The following is a 23,190-nucleotide window of genomic DNA, read 5'->3' on the forward strand; positions in this document are numbered from 1 at the left end:
CTTGCTATTTTGCCTCTGTTAACACAGGTCACTTCAAATTTTTCTTAAATGACGCTTAACCCTCTGGTGCAGACACAACACATGCCACAAAGCATTCAACAGCAAGTGAATTAGAAACTCCTCCAGAGCACAACCACATGTCACCTTAGAATGTGATACATCTGTCATTTGTAGGAGAAAAGTCCTCTTTTCCAGGGCTGTTTTCACTACAGTCGGGGTTCAAGTAGAGAAACTCCATCTGTTTAGTGAAGAGCAAAACACGATCCAATACTTCTTCCAAGAGAGCAATAGGAGATGCAAAACACTCTAAGATGAAGAACAGCATTAAAGCTGCAAAGCTGCGTGGAACTGATTATAGGTTAGGCCAGTAATAACAACTGAGCAGCAGAAACACATGCCATTTATCATCCCAGAACTTACAAGCTTCGCTGGATCCAAGCCACTCGCCTTCACCAACTGCCGCAGATCCCTTGCGTCAGCCCCACAAGTAGTCACTGAGTTGTCTGAATCTCTCACATCAGAGACATCCCCACCTCATCTGCGGGGCTCCCCTGCTTGCACCAGAAACATGGCAACTTCTCTGCACCACCAGACATTTAACACAACAGGCACTCTGGGGAGAGCGCTGTGCTTGAGAACCCTTTAGAAGAGGCTGTGGTCATTTCAAAGAAAGGACATTTTTAAGTAGAGCACCTGTTCCACAAGTCACAAACTCTGTACTGCCCACTGGGTCCTTCCTGCACAGCCTAGCGAGGTTTACATCAGCCTGAAACAATGGCCTTCCTCCAGCTGCTGTTGTCCTTGTCAGCTATCTCCACGAAAAACCTCTTTTCTTCCCCCAGAAGTTGAATTTTTATTTTCCCCTTTTACACACATACACGGACGAAAGCTCATTCACAGGCCATTCCACCTGCATAACCAACGCCCAGCCCTGCAGAGCCTCTTGGCTTCCAGCCTCTACAGGCAGCCCCTTGAACGGGGCCTAATTCTGCCCCGGCAGTGGGGAGGGCTGGCTCCAGTTACACGGAGCCATCCCTCCCCGCATGGCAGCCTGCCCCTCTGGTTGAAGCCTGTGACTCCCAGCAGTCAATGTAAGAAGTTTTTGCTTTCCAAAATAAGGGTGGAAAAGAGATCACAACACATAAAAGTATTTTTCTTTCTGCAAGAAATGCTCTAATTCATGCCTGTAGACTAGGCTTATGGCCTGCTGAGGAAAAGAGAAACACAAATTTGAACCCTCTCCAGGGTTAGTGCTGAAAGCTGTGTACTGAGCTCTGCAGAGGCGAGGGGTTTCTTGTATTCCTGTTTGACTGAAATACAAGCCTGCACTTCCAAGTGCCTCATAAGCGTCTCCCCAGGACTCCTACGCAGCCTGCCAGCCACACGGGATAAACTAGCTCAGATCAAACGGAGGATTAGAGCAACAAGCTAACTCGGCAGAGTCCTAGGCTTTTACAAAGGGGGATTAAATTCTTTCCCAGGCTTCCTGATATGGTTTGGGGGAACTTCTTGAGCTGCCGAAGGTGGACAGCAAACCCCTCCGACCACAGCGAGAGACACCAGGGCTGGGTCAGCAGAGCACGGAGCACCGAGCAGCCGCGGAGTGTCAGGTACGAGTAGCGCTGCTCCCCAGCTCGGGTCAGGCTGCCGGCCAGCGCCGCAGCAGCGTGGGGCGAGCCGGGCCGCCAGCCCTTGCCAGCAGCAGCCAGCCGGCCGGCGGCCTTAACTAAACCTTCTTCCAGCTCTGAGCTCCGCTCCGGCACCGCCTGGCTCCCGCCGAGCAGCGGGGGCGCTTCAGGAGCCGCCTCCCTCCCCCAGAAAGACATCCCCGCAGTACCGGAGCCCACTGGAGGAGCGGCCCAGAGACCAGGCCGGCTGCTCGGGGCGAACCGGGAGGCCGCACCCAGGAGCTCGCCTTGCCCCTCCGCCTTGCCGCCCCTGCCCAGCCTCCCCCCGCCGCTGCGGGGACGGGGAGGCCTCGGCGGGACCGACCCCCGCCCCGCTCCGCACTCACCCCGCGCGCGCCGCCACCGCCGCCGTCACTTCCGCCTCCATCCTCCCACCGCCTCTTGGCGGAAGTGACGCCACGACGCAGCTTTCCGCTTCCGCCCCGCCCGAGGCCGCGCCTGCGCATTGTGGCGGGTGGGAGCAGGCGGCTCATGCCCCGTGGCGGCGGCGGTGCGGGCAGGGAGCCCGCAAGAACAAGGCCGAGCAGCACTGGAAGCCACAAACACAGATCTTTAATGCGATCAGACCGCGAGAGAACAGCACAGTCACGTACAGGCATCCCGAGAGCGCGCCCGCCGCCCCCCGGGCCCGCCCCGCCGCCCCCCGCTCTCCCCTCACCCGACACGGAGGTTACAAAAACAATACGTGAAACCGCGGAATTAGTTGTAAAAACGGACAGGGAAGGGGGTCGCATGCACTAAGGACTAACACCGAGGGAGCGCCGGGACGGCCACAGGGAAACAAAAACCGTTAAGCAGCTTATTGGAGCCTCGAAGGGGAAAAAACACCCGCCAGAACCCTCCCCCCCCCACCGGACACACGGCCTTAAAACAGCATCTACAGACACTTTTCCTGCTTCCGCCGCCTGCAAACATTAGGAGCGAGCTGTCTTTAATTAAAAGATACCTGCCTCACCCAGCTAACAAGCAGCGGGCAGGCTGACACCCCACCAGGGCCCAGCTCAGCAGGCGGCAAGTGCTTTACTCACACATTTCTCACAAAATACCTATTCTCGGGGTGACGACTGTGGCTGGCACACCAAGGCGGCCTTCTTCCCCTAGCATAAAATAAACCTAGTTACAAATAAGCTAGTTACAATATGCAAAATTCCTCCCACACGCATTTAGGACACAGCTGGTGCCTCAGCCCCAGGAGAAGCGGTACACACAGACACGAGGTGACTCCTTTCCTGGCCCTGGATCTCCCTCCACTGGAGTCACCTCGGCCATATTCTGCCTGACTGGCCTTGAAAAACGTAATGCCAACGCTTTTTTGGCAAGTGAAAAAAGCCCATGGAGGAAGCTCTGACTCCGGAGTGCACAGTAAATAGGCAGACTAGCTGGTGCTGTACCCCTCTAGAGAAAAATCAGTCCGGATTTTACACTGTTTTGTTTACACCCGGTATCTGATCTGTAAAGGTACTAAAAAACAGACTTGAGCCCATCTTAGAAATGTGCTCCAGCTGGTTTAGTCATCCTCACAAATACAAACAGCTTTTGAAATAGGCAGATGGGGGCCAAATTTCATCTGCCTTGACTTAAGTGGAATACTGAGGCAACTCTCAAATGCTGGAGCTATAAAAATGAGGTGGCCAAGCGCCAAAAGAAAAAAGAAAAACACACCCCACTTCTGAATTTAACATATATAAACAAAAGGAAAAAAATTAAGTGAGAACCAGTGCTACTGGTGCGCTCACAAAGGGTCAAGGTAGATCTTTTGGAAAAGGCTGAAGCGTTACAAACATCACGGCAGCTCAGGTCTCTGACCTCAGCACTGCCTCCGAGTGCCGCGTTCGCTGGATCAGGATAAACACAGTGTGTCAACCACTGGCCTGAATTGAAAGCGATCCGCTCAGATTTATTTATTCCTACTAAAACAAAATCCTGTTAAACAGTACGTAACTCTGTGTCTCTACAAACTCACAGCTATCTGCCAAACAATAAAAATTCCAAACTACAAAAGATGAGTTGTATTCAGTAAATATAAATGGGAAATTTAGGCTTTGTGTAGAATGTTTCTCAGACTATTTACAGTGCAACACAGATCGTTTGAGTTCAGATCTCGCCAGCTTCTCTCTCTTCTGATCTCTTGGAACGAGATTTGCCATTTGTGCTCTCGTGCCGCCTCTCAGAAGAGCTCTTCTCTTTTCTCTCTCTGTCTCGTGACTTTTCTCTTGAAGATCGATCTCTAGAAGATCTGAAGTACAAAGTAAACCATCTCTATAAGCTTCACAACTAAAAAAAATTTTCAAATATGCACAAAATGACAACATCTGTCCCTAACAGGGCTGTGGCATAACACAAGTTTCTTACAGAAATGGGCCTAGGTACTGCGATGTCAGGAGTGGTGTTCCCCAAGGCAGCAACTCTGGTCCCTCTCAGGGCTTTACATAAGAGAACAGTTTTGCAGCGCTGAGTGCATGGTGCAGCCTTTGTTACTCTTTCCTCAGAGTGATCCTTTCAAGCTGTTGCCACAGGGGCTCTCTGAGGTCTTCCCCAAGCCTCTTAGTTTACTGGGCCATACTAAAGTGCCTGCAATTTCTTCCTCCTCTATCTCTCAGCTCTGTTTGTGTCTTCTAGTGGTTTTTTTAATTATGCTCTAAGCTAGTGGCTTTCTGCGCAACTGCTTTAAACACCAACTGTATTCTTGGGACTCAAACGCTCGCTCAACCTGGAGCTTTTTCTTTTTTTCTCCCTTTTTTTTTTTTTACTTTGCATCCTGACAAGCGTTGCCCTTGGCAGCATCCTGGGTTCAAAGTCAGGCTGATACAGATTTATATTCACAGCCCACAACACAGGCAAATCTTTTCACAGCCCGCCCAAATGACAGCTACAGATTTTCAGCAGTGCTTCCCTGTATCAGCTCACACAGAATTAAGCAGAGGGCTTCATGTTAGGTCCAATCTGAAAAGGCTGTCTTCCTGTGCGATTCATGCCAGCCTACCGTCTAGCAGTCTTCAAAAGGGGATTCTGAATGAGCTCTCGTGGCCTGTACCCCTTCAGAACTAGGCAGAGGCTTTCACAGACCACACAGAGCCAGCACATTTTAACTCTAGGACTCAGTAAGCACATTTTTCTTTACAGCCCCAAGAAGAGGACCTGGCAGGTACCTTAGAGGTTGCAGCTTTCATTCATGCTCATTCTAAGGTTTGGAAATACTGCACAATTGATATATTAACACCTTACAGCCCTCTGTATCACATGAGCCATTTAAATTTTCATTAAATTGTTGTCATTCAACCAGAAGACAACGTGAGTCTGTCTCATGAGACTAACTCTTTTGCTGTTACCACAACAATGCCTGCTGCCCGCAGTTCGCCTACCCTGAGATTTCCAGATCCTGCGACAGGCTCTCCATCTCTTTCTACAAGTGAGACCTCAGACCAGCAGAACCTGAATGCAGATTTCATTAATTCTCAAGGTGAAAACAGAAGCTAGTCTTGCAGGGAACAGGGATTTTCTGTTTGTTCTCTTGTTTTTGTTCCATTTTCTTAAACTGATCCTGGTCTCTCCCCAGTTCTCAGTAATTCTGTGGAAGCATGTCAGCTAGCCAATCCCCCTGCAATCTCGATGGGCTGGTTTGAATGTGTTCAAGGTTTTCAAAGCAATCCCTTACCTGCTCTTTAGTAATAGTTATTACAGGGTCTTCCTCACTTCCTAATTGTCCAAACTTCTTTTCTTTATTTTTCATGTTCAAGACAGATTTAAAAAAGGACTTTAGTATCTCAGCCATTGGAGAATCAACAGTATTTACACCCCCCCTCAATTAATTAACAGACTTATTTTTTCAGACCATTGTTCCCCTCCCCTTCATCGGGTATCTTTAAAACCTGTTCTTACCCCTTAGCTAAAGTGACACAAGACACAACAGTAGGTTTGTTTCTAGAATTGTACTCAAGTGATGGTGTCTAATCAGCTGAGACAGTGCTAAAAAGCACTCCCCTATTAATTAGGAGCATTTCAAAAAAGCCAGATCTAACATCAGCAAGCACCTGGCAACTTGCTCCGAGGTTCAGAAGGCTGTAAGGAAACACAACGGTTCCTTTCAATTTTTCTAATACTCCTACATATGCTTGCCTCATCCTTCCTCCCATAGAGTGGGTGTTTTGCTGAGTTTCAGAGGAGACTGAAAGCCCTTCTTTGGACTACAGCACTCCTCCTCAGCGACAGGAGAATGGTATACTCCTCCCTTCTGGCTTCCTTTTCCCCCTCCCTCTAGTGCAGATTCCTAAAGAACTGTCTGTCTCTCGACCGAAGCCTTCTAACAGAAGACTTCCCCCAGATCCTAAATCCTACACTTCCTTCCCCTTGCCAGCACTGAGAGAAAGAAGCTGGGAAGCAGAAGATAACCATAGAAATGCAACGTCAAAACTGCCTCTCAGTTACTTGGCTTTTACAGGCCTGTGGAGGCTGTTAGCTCAAGCAGGCCTTTGTGCTGCTGCTTATACAAGAAAACCAGCAACTTCTCAAGGCTTAGCATTGCAAATCAGGGAACCAGTTCCATCTCCTAGACTCTCCTCTCAAGCTGGGATCTTACAGTTACTGCCCTACTGCTCTCACGTGAGGCCATCTACGAACGGGCACTGGGAAATCCTGCTTTGGCCCAGGAGCTGGTACAGGATGCTGCAGCTGCTAACTTGAGAAACCAGTCATACTCCTGCTCGCTCTAAGGGACTGGGGAGGCTCACTGCGTTGCCAAGGTCTCCCCTTTCCAGAAACATTTTTGTCAGGAATACGTACTTGTGTTTTGAACTCCTGTCTCTGGACCCCCGTCGGTGACCTCTGCTGTGGCTGCGGGAACGGCTCCGGTGGCGTCTGTGTCGGTCTCGGGACCGGGAGCGAGACTTCCGCCGTTCACGGGAAGCTGATCTCGAGCGTCTTCGCCTCCTATCCCGAGACCGTGATCTGAAGAGGACACAGATTGCCTCAGACTCAGGGGATGGGCCAGTACATCGGATCTGTGCACCTGAGCCCACTTCTCAGACATTCCTGAGTAACAACTATCCAGAGACCCACTACTCATCCCTTCCAGCTTGCATCCCTGCCAACACAGAAGGCAGATCACCCGTAAGGTGGGTGGGCAACTCCCTCCTGGGCCTCATGCTACCAACAAAATGCCAATAAGTAAATTGCATTTGCTGGGAAACTTGTATAAAAAGCCCGCACCATTAACATAAGCATGTGCCAATGCCTGGAGCAGAGCTTACCAACCGTGCCTCACTCAAAGGGAAGAGTGGAAGAGAGGCCAAAGTAAGTGGCATGTGAAATTACCATAACCCGTATGGCAGCCTGCCAAAAGAGAGTCTGCCTTGTGACAGTACTGCAGTGTAGAAGCAGATTTGTTTCAACCTGCTCTTAAAAAAACCCTAAAGGATGCCAAATGTATATGGAAAGCAGTAGAGAGGAAGATCTCCAGGTACATGATCACTGAGAGAGGGCTGTCACACCGCTAAGGCAAACTCTTCACAGAGATGTGAGGGCTTTGATCTTGAATCTTTGTATTTTTAGATCTGAGGTACAATCTATCTAACATATATGTCAGACATTAAAACTATGAAAGTAGATTGGGCATTTATTGACAGAGGCATCGAGTGCATTCTTAGACTCATAGTCTGGAGCGCACAGCACCCTCTGTCCTGACCTGGCTAGCCAGCATTTGCTTCCTAGCCCAACAGGTGACATTAAGTCACACAGCACCGTGGAAGTGTCCAAGCAGTAGCTCCCATTTCTTTCAGGGAGCAAAACAAAGAGGCTGGGGCACTGAGTGAACTCCGTTTGTGAGACCCAGGAAAAACCTCAGTAGCTAAAGAGAAATAGGTGTTTAGAAGAACTGCGCACTCACCTTCGACGGTCTCTATTTCTTGATCCAGACCTAGAAAGGAGGGTTAAACAAGAGAAGGTATGATATAGTCAGTGGGTTTTCAATAAAACAACCCATTCACCCTGGCAGCTCTTCACAGGAACACAACACCCCAAGTAATATGTCATTTAAAAAAAAGCTTGCCATTAAAGCATTTAATTAGCTTCAATTTGGGAGGCATGGAGAATTTGTCAAAAATTGAAGAACTTTGCAGAAATGCTAGTTTCTACATGCAGAGCTTCCTGTCAGAACAGTAAAGGTCTACAAACCAATTCAGTGTCTGTTAATAAAGCATCACAATGAACCTTTCCGACTTTAAATTTGCTGTGCACATTTGTTAGATACTCTTTACCCTCTGCAGTCTAACATCACCCAGATCAACTTTAACATTTTGAAGAAAAAATGCCACCCTCATCCAGTCAGAAAGACACTTTCTGAAAGTGTCTTTCTTTCAGAAAGACAGTTTTCTGATTTTGGTTACTTTGAGGTAGTTGCACATTAAAAAGGTTTTGATAAAGAGAAAACAGCATTTTCTCACTTATTGTATTTATTTAACAAACATTAGAAGGAGATTTGCATCGATTTTTTTCTTCCCTCTGTTTGGGAAAGATGAGCTAGAAAAAAAGAGGAGACACAGACACAAGGGAAGAACTATTACTGAAAAGTAACTGAGAGACTGAAAATTCTTCATCCCAGACTTAGAAAGCTACTTGAGAAGAGTCATCCAAGCCTCATTATTCTTTTTCACATTTCCATGGCTTCAGAGTTCATGTGCTCAGCTTAAAGCTGTAAGCATTAGTTTTTGACTGTAAATAACAACAACATCACAATTCTTTCAACTTCTGAAGCACCATTACTCAGCACCACTTAAAATACCACTCCACATGAAAGATACGCCCTCCCTCTTTCTCTGTGGACACATTTCAGAGCCAACTTACACCAAAACATTACACATGCCTGAACAGTCTCTTTTGGCTTTGAGAAGTGGATGGTCTCCCTGTTTAGTGACTTAGAAGCTCACTCTCGTAACTGCTCCCGCCTCCCCACTGCTTACAGACTCACAGGGGATATTCCATTTACTGTTCTGGCACTGTAACAGCAGATGTGGCTGAAAGCTACACACAGACAAAATTTTAAAAAGCTATAGAGAAGCATCTATTTTAATAAATTATTTAAAACCATACCCAGATAAGACAAGATTAAGTGAATCAATGTGCACCGACATTCTTTCACAATGAAATGGGCTTGTTCAATCACGGTAGAAAGGAAAAAACAACCCAAAATTTAGAAAGGAATTCAGGTAGAAGGGCTGTAAACAAGATGGAGCTGAACTTGGAGTCAGGCAAATGAACCACGCGCTGAGGCAACACACAAGACTACTAGATGAAGGAAAAGCTGATAAACCAGGAGAGCAAGGCAATAACCACACACCTCCTTTTTCATGTAACAGAACCTGACAGAGCAGCAAGACCTCCTGTACCTGCCCAGCAGGCAGCTGAATTTTTTTTGGTAGTTGTAATTACTCCAAGTTCTTAATGTTCTTCTCCTTCTGCTCACTTTATTCTGAATCGCTGGTGCACACATCCCCACAAAGCCATTCCACATCCCCTGAAAAGCCTGGCTGCCCTTCCATGCCTATGATCTGAGCAGGAGTATGAACAATAAATTCCTGATAACCACTGCCTAGCGCCAGACTTCAGAACTCAGGAAGCACCCAAACAAACAGCATTTTCCTTACTAACCTGAATCAGTATACAGCAGGAGACAGTAAAAGACTGCTGTCCAGAGGAGTGGGAGGCTGAGCATTTTTTTTCCCCTTCCCTTTTTTGTCCCTGCATCACAGAAGCTATGTGCTGAGTTTCATAACCTGTTGTCCTGCTTTCAGCTGGGATGGAGTTGGTTTTTATTTCCCAATAGCTGGTATAGTGCTGTGCTTTGGAGTTGGTATGAGAATGATGTTGATAACACACTGAAGTTTTAGTTATGGCTACGTAGTTGCAGTGCTTACACTAAGTCAAGGACTTTTCAGATTCTCATGCTCTGCCAGCGAGGCGGTGCACAAGAAGCTGGGAGGGGGCACAGCTGGGACAGCTGACCCAGCCTGGCCAAAGGGATATTCCCTACCATACAACTTCATGCCCAGTACATAAACTGGAGTTAGCCCGGGGGCAGGAATCGCTGCTCGGGGACAGGCTATAGAACACTAGGTGGTGAGCAATAGCTGTATTGGGCATCACTTGTTCTCGTACATTCCTTTGTCAGTGTTATTATTATTGTGTTATCGTCATTGTTTCCTTCTCTTTTGCTGTCCTATTAAACTGTTTTTATCTCAACCCACAAGTTTTTCCCAATTCTCTCCCCCGTCCCACTGGGGGACAGGGGGAGTGAGTGAGCTGCTGTGTGGTGCTTAATTGCTGGCTGGGGCTAAACCATGACACCTGTGTTTTGTCCAACAAAGGAAATCCATTTGGCAACTCCAGCCAGACTTGTTTGCTGATGTAGTCTGGAAGCAAACACAGAGGTCTGCATTTCCAGGCATGCCACCTCTCCATAGAATTTCAGTCTTAAGAGATTAACTGGGTGGCCCGCAGTCACCAGCAACACCAAACAAAGGACGTGTGTTTGTTTACCACTAGGAGTGACAACCCAGTTCACTCATTCCTATGTGGAAATCACAGTTTAGTTGACAAATTAATAAAGTCTGTGAGGGGTAGAGTTTCACAAGTCAATCTACAGGTTTCCACAGTATGTCACAGGAAGTCACCAAACACTTGTCAAAGTCAAGCAGTACTCCTTCTCTTACTGAGTAACACCGTGAAGATGCTGTATATGAAGATACAACAGGAAGAGTTATGAAGGAAACATGTTTTCTGCGATTCCTTAAAGCACCAAGCTCTGGTTAAGAGAGGCAGTCTGAAAGGTGGCAGAAGTCACCAATTAGTGTTTGATGGAAAAACACCCCGTAAACATGGTGTTGCACAGCTCCTAGTGGAGAAGGTACTGAGAAAACGAGAAATCTGGGCTCTAGTCCCAGTACTGAGACTAAGTGTCCACTGAGAAAGCTATTTGCCTTCTTTGGGTCAAGTCCTCATTTTGGAGCCACAATCTCTAAGTAGTGCCACATATGGAACCAGCAAGAACTCAGACTTTAGGCCAACTCAATGCAGTTCTTAAACCCTTCACATATAAAGCATTAAATAAACATTCAAAAGTGATCTTTCAACCCCCTCAATCAGGTGCATCCATATATGGGCTATGTGTGAACACAAGAGGCTCCTTAAACTCTCAAGAATTGAGGGTTTGTTGTCTTTTTGTTGTGTTGTTTTTTGTTGTTTTGGGGAGTTTTTTTAAAACCACAAAAACAAAACCACAGACGTATCACTGGAGTAAGCAAGCTAGCATTTTGGGGAGATGCAGACCAAGTAAAAGATCCAGAGGACTATTCCAGAAGCCAAGTCTGTTGAGCGATTTCACACAGAAACGACCTCCAGGAAGAAGAGGCACCATGGAGACAGACACACTAACTGCAGGTTAGAAATGGCCCTACTGTGGCTCAGAAAGAGCTGCCACAAAGCAGCTGCATGGGAAGACACTGCTTGTTTCATTTACATCTTTCTGTCCATAGCAACAACATACATCAGTCCCTTTCGATTAATTCCCGCACTCATCAGCCAGTTCCAGATTCTGCAGCTCCCAAATATAACTGCATTACCGACAATCTTGCATGGATGCCAGAAAAGTTGTGAGGCTCTACATGAAGTGCCGCAGTTCAGGAGAAAGCTACAGCATGAACTGGCGCTTCATATGACACCAGGCAATCCACAGGGAGAGAGAACCCACATAAAATACCCTAATTGGGGAATGCGTAACAATTTGGGGCTTACATTTTCACAATACACCAAAATCACCATGCTGCAGACCACAGAAAACCAAGCTGCTTCGATTCTGGTATTTATTTGCTAGCATGTCCAGCAACATACACCCAGAAGTCAGCACCACCTTAGAACATACTGCAGTTATGTATCAGTCACACCTCAGACATGGATGGCTGAAACGCACTCCGCAGTTTACACTGAGAGTCAAAGAGCTTTCTGCAGGCAGCAAGGTTGGTTTTTTTCACGCAAGAAGTACAACAGGAGAAACACGTGAGATAAGCGGGTAGATGCTGTGACAACGAGAACAGCATTCCTACTCAGCCACTTCCTCTGCCTGACCACTGCAAATAACCACCCTCTCCACACCACTGAGCTGTTTACACACAAGATGCCTGTTCAAGTAAAGAAGAAATAGTTTTTCCAGTTCAGCGGGCAAGAGGCAGAAGAGCTTGTCCTGAGAATACCAACATTGCAGCCACTCCCACTGCTCAAGGATTATACAGGTATGAGCAGAAGATAATACACAGGGCCACAACCACCAGAGGCAGCAACTCCTTGGGTCCCTCAGATCCCCTAGGAAATGTTTTCCAAAGATGTGCCACAAAAGCACCTCACTTATTTTAGAAAAGTTTCAGAGCAAGACAGGCCGCCCACCATCTGGCTCACAAATACCAGCTCCACTCTGTTGTCACCTCCTCGCCTAGAAGTGAGGAGGTCTGCCCAGGGCATTGTGCATAACTAATGTCTTTTAAGCAGACCTGGCCCTCACGCATCTTAAACCTCCCCACTCAGATGCAGGACTGGATGAAGGCATTTTATCCATGTTCAGATTCCCAAAGACAGGGACTAGACCAATGTAAGCCTGAACATTACAGGGATATCACATCTTTCAAAGACACAACGGAGGTCAAAACTATAGACATACAATCACTCTAAGGTGGGGGTTTTGTGCATTTGTTTTCATCTTTAACAGAATGCCAAGGTGCTCACACAGCACCTGGAGCATGTCCAACAGCTATTCCTGCAGCACATGCTGTCTTCCTGCAATGCTCAGATACAAGATATCAGACTATTTCAACACCAACTTCACAAGCCAGTTATCAGCTTCCACTTACCGTCTGCCCATTCTCTCCTCTCGTTCTCTCTCCTCTCTCCGTCTCAGACGATCCTGGTTTCTCTTCTCTTGCTTTTCTGCCACTGTTTTCTAGAAAAAAAGTCCACATCATATTTCAGCCATACAGTAACAGGTCAGAGAGATCTGCAGGGAGACTATTCCGATAGTAAGACAAAGAACAGTTTCACTGCTAGTCAAGATCTCTATCAAGGTTCTCATTTTCCTCACAACTTCACTAACATACATCAGTACAAGAAATGCCACTCCCTACTCCACTTTGAGTGCTTGTGCTCTAAGAGACAAGCCTGTAAACTGTCTCACCATGAGTGTACAAAACACACAATGAAACAGTCATTCAGACCTTTTTCCACTGACAGCACTATGTGAAACTTCAGTTCAAGCATTTTATTAAGAGGTCTCAGTCAAAAAACCCAAGTGACAAATTTCAGCTATATCAATGACAAAAATACAGGTGACTGTACCAATGCTCTGAGGAATAAGTGACAGGAGTGGTCTGGTTTGACTAATTCTGAGGGTACAGTTATCCAGAAATTAGAGAACAGAACCCAAGATGAGGCTACGCAAACCTCCATCTGAAGTTTCAGGGATTCTGCAATCAGAAATTCCTGGGCTTCTACAAACACTCTCCAAAGAATTCTGTACTAATTTAATAAAACTGTTGAATGTCTTCAGAACTACAAGGACAAGGTTTAAAACAGAGGATTACCCTCAGCTGATCCAGTTTCTCACGAATCTGAATGAAACCCAAGTGTAATTTGCCTCCAAAGTGGTCAGCAAGACGCCGGTCATTGTCATGGAGACCCAGATACGCTGAACAGACTTCACACACACGCAGCTTCTGCTGCTGGAAACTGGATGCAGGCATTGAATTTCGGTATTCTTCCTAAAGTGAAGCAAAAAACCACACAAATGTCAGGGAACCCTTACACAGTCACAACTCTCCAAGGAAACTCCTGCAAAGAATTGCACTGCTGCTTTCAAGAATCAAAAAAACAGCCTCAATACAAAGGAGGTGCCATACAAAACACTTTGCGAGCACAGTTAACCTGACAGTCTATCCCTGGAAGTGCCTCGTGACCAAATATTTCAGAGGACAGATCCCTCCCCACGCCCATCAGCTCTCTTCACTAGATAGAAGATTCTAAAAAGCTTTTCTTCATCTACCACACTACGCTGCCAACTTCTTGCTGGCACATGGCTGAAACTGAAAAAGAAGGTGCTGGCAACATCGGAAATGAAGTAGGAACCGCCCAACTGTTTCTCACACACTCAGCCTAGCCCAGTCTGCCATTACAATTCATAGGAGAACTAACGCCATACCTCTGCCTCTTTCTTTTTCGCTCGGACTTTCTCCACTTCCATCAGGATCTTTTGAGACTCATCAACATTTCCTTCAGCTCCCAGCTGCTCAGCTTTAGCTAAGAGTTTTCCAATGTCTTCATTCAGCTCATGTACTTTCTCTGCCTAAAGAGAATAATTAGTTTTTAGTAAGACAAAAAACTTGCTAAAGCTTGCACGACAACTTTTCCTTTTTCTCTAAAAAATATTGTTTAACAAAAGCAGTTGTTGGAAAATGACCATAAATCTCCAAAAGTCAAAGGAGTCCCAACAAAAAGAGACTGTTGGGCCAAGTACAGGCAATGCAGTCACAGACACACAGCAGCGAGAGAACGGACATGGAGAGGACATCATCAGTTCTGCCGCAAACAGTGGCACATTTCTGGCTTACAGGACAGGATAGAGTCCACAAAACCAGCTTCAGAAATATTTTGTATTGTCCCAATGAAGGAAGCTCCCAAAGAGGAAATGATGAGCGTTTATTAAGTGAAAAGACAACAATCATGGGACGGATTTACTATTCTAAGCTAGGTGTGAAGTGGGGGGGGGGGGCGGGCCGGGAACCAATGCTCTATTGCCATGTCAAAGCAACCTATTTTAGCGTTCACGTTATGCTACTATGGCCCTCTGAATCCAGAAGTTTGTCACAAAAATGGCTACAATAGCATTTGAGGAGGACGGCTGGAATCCACAAAGCCTTTGTGGAGCCTAACTTCCCAGTATTAATGATGTCAGAGACAACAGCGCACCAGTGCCCTTGCGCAGACTTTCAGAATAAACGTTTAATGAGAGGACAATACCTTTGCAGACACTTCTGCACTGATCTCTTCCTGTGTCTCAGCCAGGCGTTTCTTGGCCAGTTCTGTTCTCCTATCACACTCTGCGATGAAGGATTCCAGGTGATCCATTGCCTGCATGTTCAGACAAAGAATTGTGAATAAAGATGCTCTCCGTGCCAGATCTAGCTTTGACAGCCAACAGCTAGCTGGTGCAATCCCTGTATAATGCATAACCAACCTCAAGAATGGATACCTTGAGAAAAAAATATATCACACTTTGCAGAAAAAGTAAAATTTGATGCCTGCCCTTGAGTCCGTCATCTGCCTGGAACCTGACACAGTTCCATTACTCTGACACATAACAGGATGCTCACATGAAAACTACTTTGCACTGGAACTTCCAACGCATGAGTGACAGATGCAAAGACAAAGGCACTAGAATAACATGAAAAGGAAAGACAGAATTGTTCTTCCACTTGATCTGTTCCATCACAGAAAGCTAAATCTGGCAAAAGTGAAACCACAGAGCAGAAGGCTTTTAATGTCAAATCTCCTTCTGGGTCAGGCCACCAGGTTACAGCGACCTGGTACAGAGCAGCAGGTGTGGGATGCAAGGTATGCCAGAGGAGCCTCCCAGCTAGCTGGACTAATGGGGTTGCAAGGACCATAATTACTTTTAAAATTTCACGTCAGCAATCAAGCCGGCATTCGGGAAGGGGCTGCACATTCTTGTCAGATAACACATCAAATAATACGGCTAGCCGAAATTCCCACTGAGTTCTATTGTCCAGCCAAATAACTTCAAGAGACAGTTTCCACAAAAGTAACAAAAATTTCTCCGTACTCACGTCCAGCTCAAAAAACAGATCTCTCTCTTTACTTGCAATCTCATAATCTGCTCGCAGTGCCAAGTCATGGATCTTTGTACATTCTCCCAGGTCCATTCGCTGTTGAAAAGAAAAAGGAAGATCAATGTAAGAACCCTCCATTATGGCAACAAGCAGCAGATACTCAAGTCTTGCCAGGTGTATCATATCAAAATACAGCTTCTTTAGGAAGAGCTTCATCTAAAGCTGTCAGGAACAGAACTAGTCAGAAAATCCACATGCTTGCTAGAACCTCTCTTCCAGGTGTCCCGGGAACAACATTAAAACACCCCAAATGTTTTAAGTCCTACATCTGCTCTAGGTCACAGCACAGCCCGAGCAATTGCTGAGGCGGAGCTGGGAAGGCACAGCATGCTGCAGCAGCATCTCCTTCAACAGGCACCAACTCCAAATGCCTCCTACTATAGAGCTACAGCACAGCAAAACATACAGCTTTGTACTCTGTTTAAAGCTCTCCTGTAAAAGCACATTTGTGTCTGGAGGAGCCCTACTAACATACGGAAGATACCAAATCATAGGAAGCATTCTGTCTGTGTTCTATCAAGAACAAGCGGACTTAAAGGAATAAGAGAACTCATAACCCCGTGCTCAGCAACAGCAGACTCGTAATTCTACAGCGAGCCACTTCCCACATTCAGCTGCAGCCTGGAATTTTAAAGCCTGCCCAGCAAAGCTAATTCCTATACATAAGCCCATCTAATGAGAGGCTTCTTGACAGCATCTCCCTTCCCAGAAAGCTCTGACTTGCATGCTGCCCTTCATTCCCATTGCAGTCAATGCTATTTAAATGTTATTTTTCCCATCCTAGTAGTTAACAGCCACATGAACCAAAGTTAATTACGCTCTCAAAGCATGGAAATTGCATTTTGACATTATCAATATGTAACAGAGAACATTTCTCTTATTCTTAAAAAAGAAAAAGAAAGCCAAGATAATAAAAGGCCTAAGTGTGAGCCACAGTACAAATGGCAAGGTACATGTCCTCGTCTGAACGAGTACCCCAGCCAACCATCCTCTTCTCTCCCAGTCAGGACCACCAGTCCCAAGAAGCACAAACCTAAACATGCACAAGAGGTGTCAACTTGCTGAACTGCAGAAAAAAACCTAAATACAGCTAATTTGGGATGAACACAGAACCCCTGCAGAACATCACAAACTAGAGCTGGGGGTGCCAGCGACACCTACGTGAAGCAATGCACTTGGGACAGCAGTAATAGAAGTGTTTAGAATGAAGCAAAGCAACTAAAGCAAGCTCCACCAGGTAATGCTCAAGTTTTCAGCAGCTACCTGTGTCATTAGCTTTTCCTTTTTAAAGAAAGCAAACAATTCCAGATGATTTGCCACTATTTACCTCATTTTGCTCAGACTTAGCAGGTAGAGGAGGCCACAGGCAGCAAGCTACAGAAACAGACACTGTATCCAGGAATAGCCCTGCTAAGATCTCTAATGGTAGAAATTTAATGCCTATGAAAAAAGGCATTCCAGTACTTTCAGAGCTTAATCGCATCCACCTTCAGGCAAGTCTCTTCAAAGAATGCTAGTGAGCTACTCTTATTTTACCACAAAAATAACTTTCCAAGATGTGGCTTAAATCTTTTATTCTTATGATCATTCTGCTGAGATCCTTTTCCAACATAGGGAAAAAAATTGGATGCAATTGTCACAGATCATAAGTATTCTTATCTGAACTCTTCTTGCAAGCTGAGCCACTAGCTCCACTCCAGAGAAGGGGCTCAAACCCACAACTTCCTAAGAACCGACAGTATGCTCTGTATTCCTCTCCCTAATCATTAAAAGGCAACGAATGTCTCAACCTTTTCCTCTGAGGGAGAACTTTCAGGTCTCACTGGCATACAAACCTCAAGTCTTCCTCCACATCCTTGGAGATGGTCTAGATGCATGGAGATTTTCACAGGTATTGGTCACTTCAGGTAAGACCACTAGCCCTTCTGTCTCAAAGAATCCTCTCGTCTCAGGGAGGCCTGTCATCAAATACTCACCCTTCCAGCAGAGATGGTGATTTGCTCCAGTCAATGGTGTGCCATGGCTGGTTTATAATACAGGTATTGAGACAGGTAACCAGTACAGCCTGAGTAGAGACTTAACCCCCCATACACACAAAGATTTAATACATTTAGATGTCACTGATAATTAGTCCTGCTCATATTTGCTGAGCAATCCAGATTCTGCAGTATCTCTTATGATCTCCACTAAACTGCTATCACCAGAAAGTCTATTTCCATGAGGAAGGCTCTTTAATAGTCAGAGCTGCAGTGTTTCACCCAAGTAAAAAAGGAAAGCACAGACCCCCACAAAACAATTCTGCAACCTACAGATTTCAGCTCACTCATATCTCCCCGTGAGGGACACAATTAATTCCCTGAATGTAATTTCCAAGCTATGTTCTACCTGGGCAGCTTTCAGACTCATCTGTCCACTTATTAGGTGGAGCTAAAATTCAGGAGGATTACCAGCTGATGCCACCTCTGAATGTGCTGCAATACTCCAACTGACAGGAATATGCCTACCATTAGCTGCAGAGCTAACTCAGCACAGGCCACTAACAATCTAGTGACAAGTCTCCCAATAACAGCACATGGGCATATTAAACTAACTTGTGTTCTCCCAGATTTTTCCTCCTTTCCTATGGAGACCAAGAAGAGAAGCATTGTAGCTTACTTAGTGACGAGTTTAGACAAGTTTCTGAGGCTCTTATGACCAGGAACACTGGCCCACCTAAACAAAGCAAACATCAGCATGCCTTCTACAGCTCTCAAGAATATTCCAGAGCTTTACTTACAGTCTGGACTCCTTCTCTTACTCTGCATCTGAAGGTGAGTGAATGGGACTCCACCACATTTCACTGAGCACAGCTACCCAAGGGATCCAGCTTCCAGGCGTCTCCAATCAGCCTCCCACTAAGGAATATCTGCACACATGAAGGACGCAGCAGTAACAATGCCTTCAGGGGAAGGATGCAACATAACCACCTCGGAGCATCTGTTGGAAGTTTCCAAAAAGCTCCAAGGTCCTGATTTCTGCAATAATACACATCCAGAGATGGATGCTACCCCATCCAGCTAAGGCTGGTTCACCCACACAGCTCTTCCCTTAATGAAGCACCGTAAGATGCCCGTGAACCTGACTGAGATCACGAGGAAAGCCTGCACATTCCAGTTAAGTTTCATTCTGTGCTGGTAGTGCTGACAGCTGAAATGCTGTTCCCATTCTGGACATCACATGTTCTTTCAACACAGATCTGTGGCACCGATACTTTTTCTTGCCCCCAAGAACCTGCTGACAGCGGTGCAGGGAGCTCCACAGCTATTTAAAGGCCACCGCAAGATCATTTGAGTGATCTGCAAGATCATCTGCACAGAAGCAGTCTTCCTTCCTGCTCCCATGTGATATTTCCGAGTACAAACTCCACAGCAAGAGGGAAGAGACAACTTACTGCAGACAACTAACAACAGAAGCAAGAGAAACATACTTCTCAATGTGCTGCTCTGTCCCAGGAGACTCGCAATACATCTGAACATCTTAGATTTCCTCCGTGCTTTGGCACTAGCTCCAACAGTCACGAGCATCACTTAGTTCAACCCCTTCACCATCTACCTTCTTCCTGGAAATGTGCCAGAAGAGGTAGAAGGCAGCCTGCATCTTCAAAACGCCATTTGGACACCAAAAACCTGTTGTAGAATCTTGTGTCAAAAAATATACCCTAATCTCGTTGACCTGCACAAAGGATGGAGGTGGGCAGAAGGTGATTTAAGCAGCTTTAAAAATCTGAACTGGAAGTGAGGTGATATGGAGGCTGATGGAGCAATCACTGGAAAATACATCTGAGCTTCAAATTAATAAAAAGTAAATACAGAGAAATACAGAGATTGGTATTCAGCTTCCAATCTTACCCTGCAAAAGCAGTGACTGAGAAGCTAAAAGTTTGACTGCTCAGAGCTGAGGCAGCTTTTCCTAAAGCTTTCTGCTAGTGCTGCCACAGAGTCGTGCTATCGCAGCGACACAGAGGAAGAAGTGCCAGCCCTCCCCTTTGTTGGTAGCCCATGTCAAACCCAGCTCTTGAAATAACAGCAGGAAGGTCTATAAATAACTATGGTATCTTTAAACGATCTGGCTAAGTAGATGGACAATGTGAATCACCACAGTATTTACTGCCAAATAGTGAGGGTAAAGATGGATTTCAAACATCCATATTCATCTCCATCCTGCAAGTATGTAATACAGCAACAACCACAAAAGACATGCACCATCTTCTTTTGAAAGTAGGACTGCATCTTTCATCTGTGCGCCTAAATTGAATACTTTGCAAGATCTTGCTGTTAAAAGCCCATGTCACCTTTTGCTCTCACACAGAACATGGGAGCTAAACCTTTGAAAAAACTGGCCAGCTCTGTCCCCAGAGGGCAGCAGCGAAGGAGCCGACTCAACTGTTTCAAAAACCAGTCAGGCAGAGCGACACACTGCTCAAACCAACCAACTCTAAAGACAAAGTCGGCCTGAGCTGTAGCCTGCCATTAGCATGCCAACCAGTAATGACGAAAAAGCTGCCATTCCATCAGGAAAACATCACATGGTTGGAGAGAGGAGACTGAAAAGCTCCAAGCATTAAGGGTTATTGCAGCTGGTGAGAAAAAAAAAGGCTTCCCAACCTCAAGATGCAACGGTGAACTAAAGCACCCAGGACAACAGGCTAGCTACAGCCTTGTGACCTCCGCAGGACAAGTTTCAGGCCCTAACCATCTCAAACTGCTAAAAGAGAAATAATCTTGCAACTTCATGTGGGATTGTGAGAAAAAACACAACACTGCAAGCAAGTTCTGAGAGTTCCTGACTTCAGCAGTTCCATACACAAGTCTCTGAAACAAAAATTAATATTGTGACTGCTCCTTGGGCACAGAAAGTCTGGCCTCTCCTAGAAGTTACCCACCATGCACAGATGAGCCCTGAAGAGTTGTACCAACGTCTGTTCTCACCAGAATTCCTTATAACCGAGAATATACTTACTGTTCCAGCCAGGATATCATGAGGACAGCAATCCAGAAGGTGGCTCTTGCAAACACGATCGTCTGTAAACTTCACCCTTTGTCTGGTTTCATCCCCTGAAATTCATTTGTGGTTTTAAATAAGGAGACATTAGAATACTGATAAGAGAACAAAGACATCGGTATGATCATTTCGCCTCAATATGCAGATTAAAATACTTGGTGTTCCTGCTCCCCAAAATTACTCGGAAAAAAGCTTAGAGGGTAACAGGATATTCTGGAACATTTATAATTGGCAACAAACACTATTTTAGCATTTATTCATCCAGTACACCATGTTAAACACAGTGTTGGCGAGCCAAGTAACGTCCAAGGCCTGTCATCCATATAAAGAGACAGCACAGCCAAAAATGAAAAAAGGAGACAGACAGTCTGGCTCACAGCCAAAACCTTTTATTTCTTCCACCCCCCGTTTTTTACTGAGAGGAAGGGGCAGGAGATACCAAAACCCACGTTATCGGAGGGCCATGAATCACAAAACAGGGCTGTGCTGACAGTTTTTATAGGCAATTGCTATTTGCTCATCTGATAATCAAGACATCGGTCCATTTGGTTTGAAAACCAAATATGCAGTGTGCTTTCCAAGGCCGTGCAAAGATGAGTCGTGTAGGTCTCGGCCTGGAACACGAAGCGTGCTTCCCACCCATGTCCCACCCTCAGAAGACATTTTACACTCAGGAGCCACTTAAAACAAGACAATATCAGAAAAGCAAAAAAATAAAAAATAAAAAAGAAACAAAGTTAGTCAATACACACTGCGAGCTCCAACATATACTATACCCATCTGCATTCTTCAAGACCTCAGCTGCAGAATTTTATGCCCACTGTTGAAAAGTTTTAAAGGAAAAGTTTTCTTGCCCACACCTGCAGTAAGGAAGTCAGGGGAATGATACATAAAAGTAAAGGCAAAGTGGTAATGGTATGTGACAATTTTAAAGCTCATCTGTGTATATGACACAGGTATGTGTAATACTAAAGTATGAATATAGTTTAGGATTCGCAAGCATCCAGGAATAATGTTGTGTCTACTGAAAATGTTTTTTTTTTTTTTTTTTTCTTTCTAAGCTACACTTTTAAAGTTACTTGTGAAAAAAAAAGCAAACACTTTTTTTTTTGTTATAACAGCTTTAAAAATTGGTTGTGACTCACGGCTCGATGAACATGAGGCTTTTCTGCAACTCCCTTGCAGATTGATGTAGGCAGGCAAAGATACACTGAACCTTTATAAATAAAATAGAGGGGCCACAATTGTTCAGTTTGTATGAAATAAAAATATGGGAAGCAATTCAATAGCAACTCAATACACAAAGAAAGAAAAGCACTTATTCACTTACGAAACAAAGTGCAAAGTACCTCAACAGCCCTGCTAATGTGCCAAAGGGAATTTAAGCACTCGGCAAGTCGCAGAAGGGAGATACAAACCACAGCGGGAACATATTTTACACAGGCTGTCACATTTCTTGGACAACAACTACCACGGCCGGCTCCTGCAGGCACACCTACCTACACACGCCTCTGTACGTACGGCCTGGCCTGGCCACGGAGCTTTCCCTAAAACCTCTCTGCGGCAGCCGGGGCCCGCAGCGGCGGGCTCCTCCCGGGGCTGGGCCACGCCGGGCGCTTTCTAGGGCCAGGGGCGAGGCGGGCTCCTCCGCCGGGCAGGCCTACCCCTACCGGGCTCCCTGTGCCGAGCTCGCTAGGCCGCGCCGAGGCGCGGCGAGGCCCGGGCCCGCTCCGCCGGCCCGCCCAGGCGGCCGCCCCGCACCGCCCGTCGCGCCGCTCGCTCGGCGGGGCCGGGGCCAGGCCGCGGCGGGGCGGGTTCGGGCTCCGGCTCGGGCCCGCCGCGTCCCCCGGCGCAGGCAGAGGCCGATCGCGCCCGCAGGTCCGGAGCGGAGGCAGCAGCCGGGCCGGGCCTCGCGCGGCTGAGGCGGCCGCCAGGCCGCGGCGTTTCCTGCAGGCCCCGCCCGCCCCTACTCACCGTCCCGGGCCGTGCCCATGAGCTGGTCCAGCAGGGCCCGCATCTGGGCCTGGGCCGACATGGCGGGCGCGGGGCCGGGCCGCGGGGCGCGGCGGACGGACAGGCGGCTCCGGCCTGGGCCTCGGCCTGGGCGGCGGCGACTCCGGCCTCAGCAGCGGCGACGGCGCGCGGCGGGCGCTGGGCGGAAGTGGCCCCTCCCGCCAGCGCGCGGCATGCCGGGACGGGTAGTCCTCCGGCGGGGGCGGGGCGCGGCCTCCCGTTAGGCCGGCGCGGGGCTGGCGGCGGCGGGGGCCGGGATCGGGGCTGGAGGGGCCGAGCAGCCGCCCCGCCCTGGCGCCGGAGGGCCCTCGCGTGCAGGGACGCCTGCTCCGGCTTCCCCGCCTTAGTAGGGCGACCAGTTAGCAGCGGCTGAGGAGGCCGACGGAACAGGCTGGGGCACCCACTGCCCAGACCCTCGCTGGGCCGCGGCACTGGACCCGGCGCCGTGCAGCCCCCTGGGTGCCCCGGCACCCGGCTGACCGAGTGTGGGCCCAGCAGCCGGGCTGCAGCAG

General features: G+C 47.1%; 1 protein-coding gene across 2 annotated transcripts; it reads right to left on the minus strand.

Annotated features, from left to right (window-relative positions):
• Positions 1-3,782: 3,782 nt before the first annotated feature.
• Positions 3,783-22,797, minus strand: LUC7L (LUC7 like; the record flags this gene model as incomplete). Of its 2 annotated transcripts, none has more annotated exons than XM_082006836.1 (10): positions 22,640-22,797; positions 20,624-20,718; positions 15,563-15,661; positions 14,736-14,846; positions 13,918-14,061; positions 13,304-13,480; positions 12,578-12,666; positions 7,570-7,599; positions 6,468-6,632; positions 3,783-3,915 (listed from the first exon to the last, which is right to left on the minus strand). In XM_082006836.1, exons 1-10 carry the CDS (start codon positions 22,698-22,700, stop codon positions 3,783-3,785), a joined length of 1,104 nt encoding a protein of 367 aa, XP_081862962.1. In that variant the 5' UTR covers positions 22,701-22,797. The 2 variants fall into 2 exon arrangements, with proteins under 2 accessions (XP_081862962.1, XP_081862961.1); XM_082006835.1 differs by having other exon boundaries at positions 3,783-3,924.
• Positions 22,798-23,190: the final 393 nt, after the last annotated feature.

This window comes from Phaethon aethereus, assembly GCF_964289735.1.
Source record: "Phaethon aethereus genome assembly, chromosome: 15".
Taxonomy (NCBI): Eukaryota; Metazoa; Chordata; class Aves; order Phaethontiformes; family Phaethontidae; genus Phaethon; species Phaethon aethereus.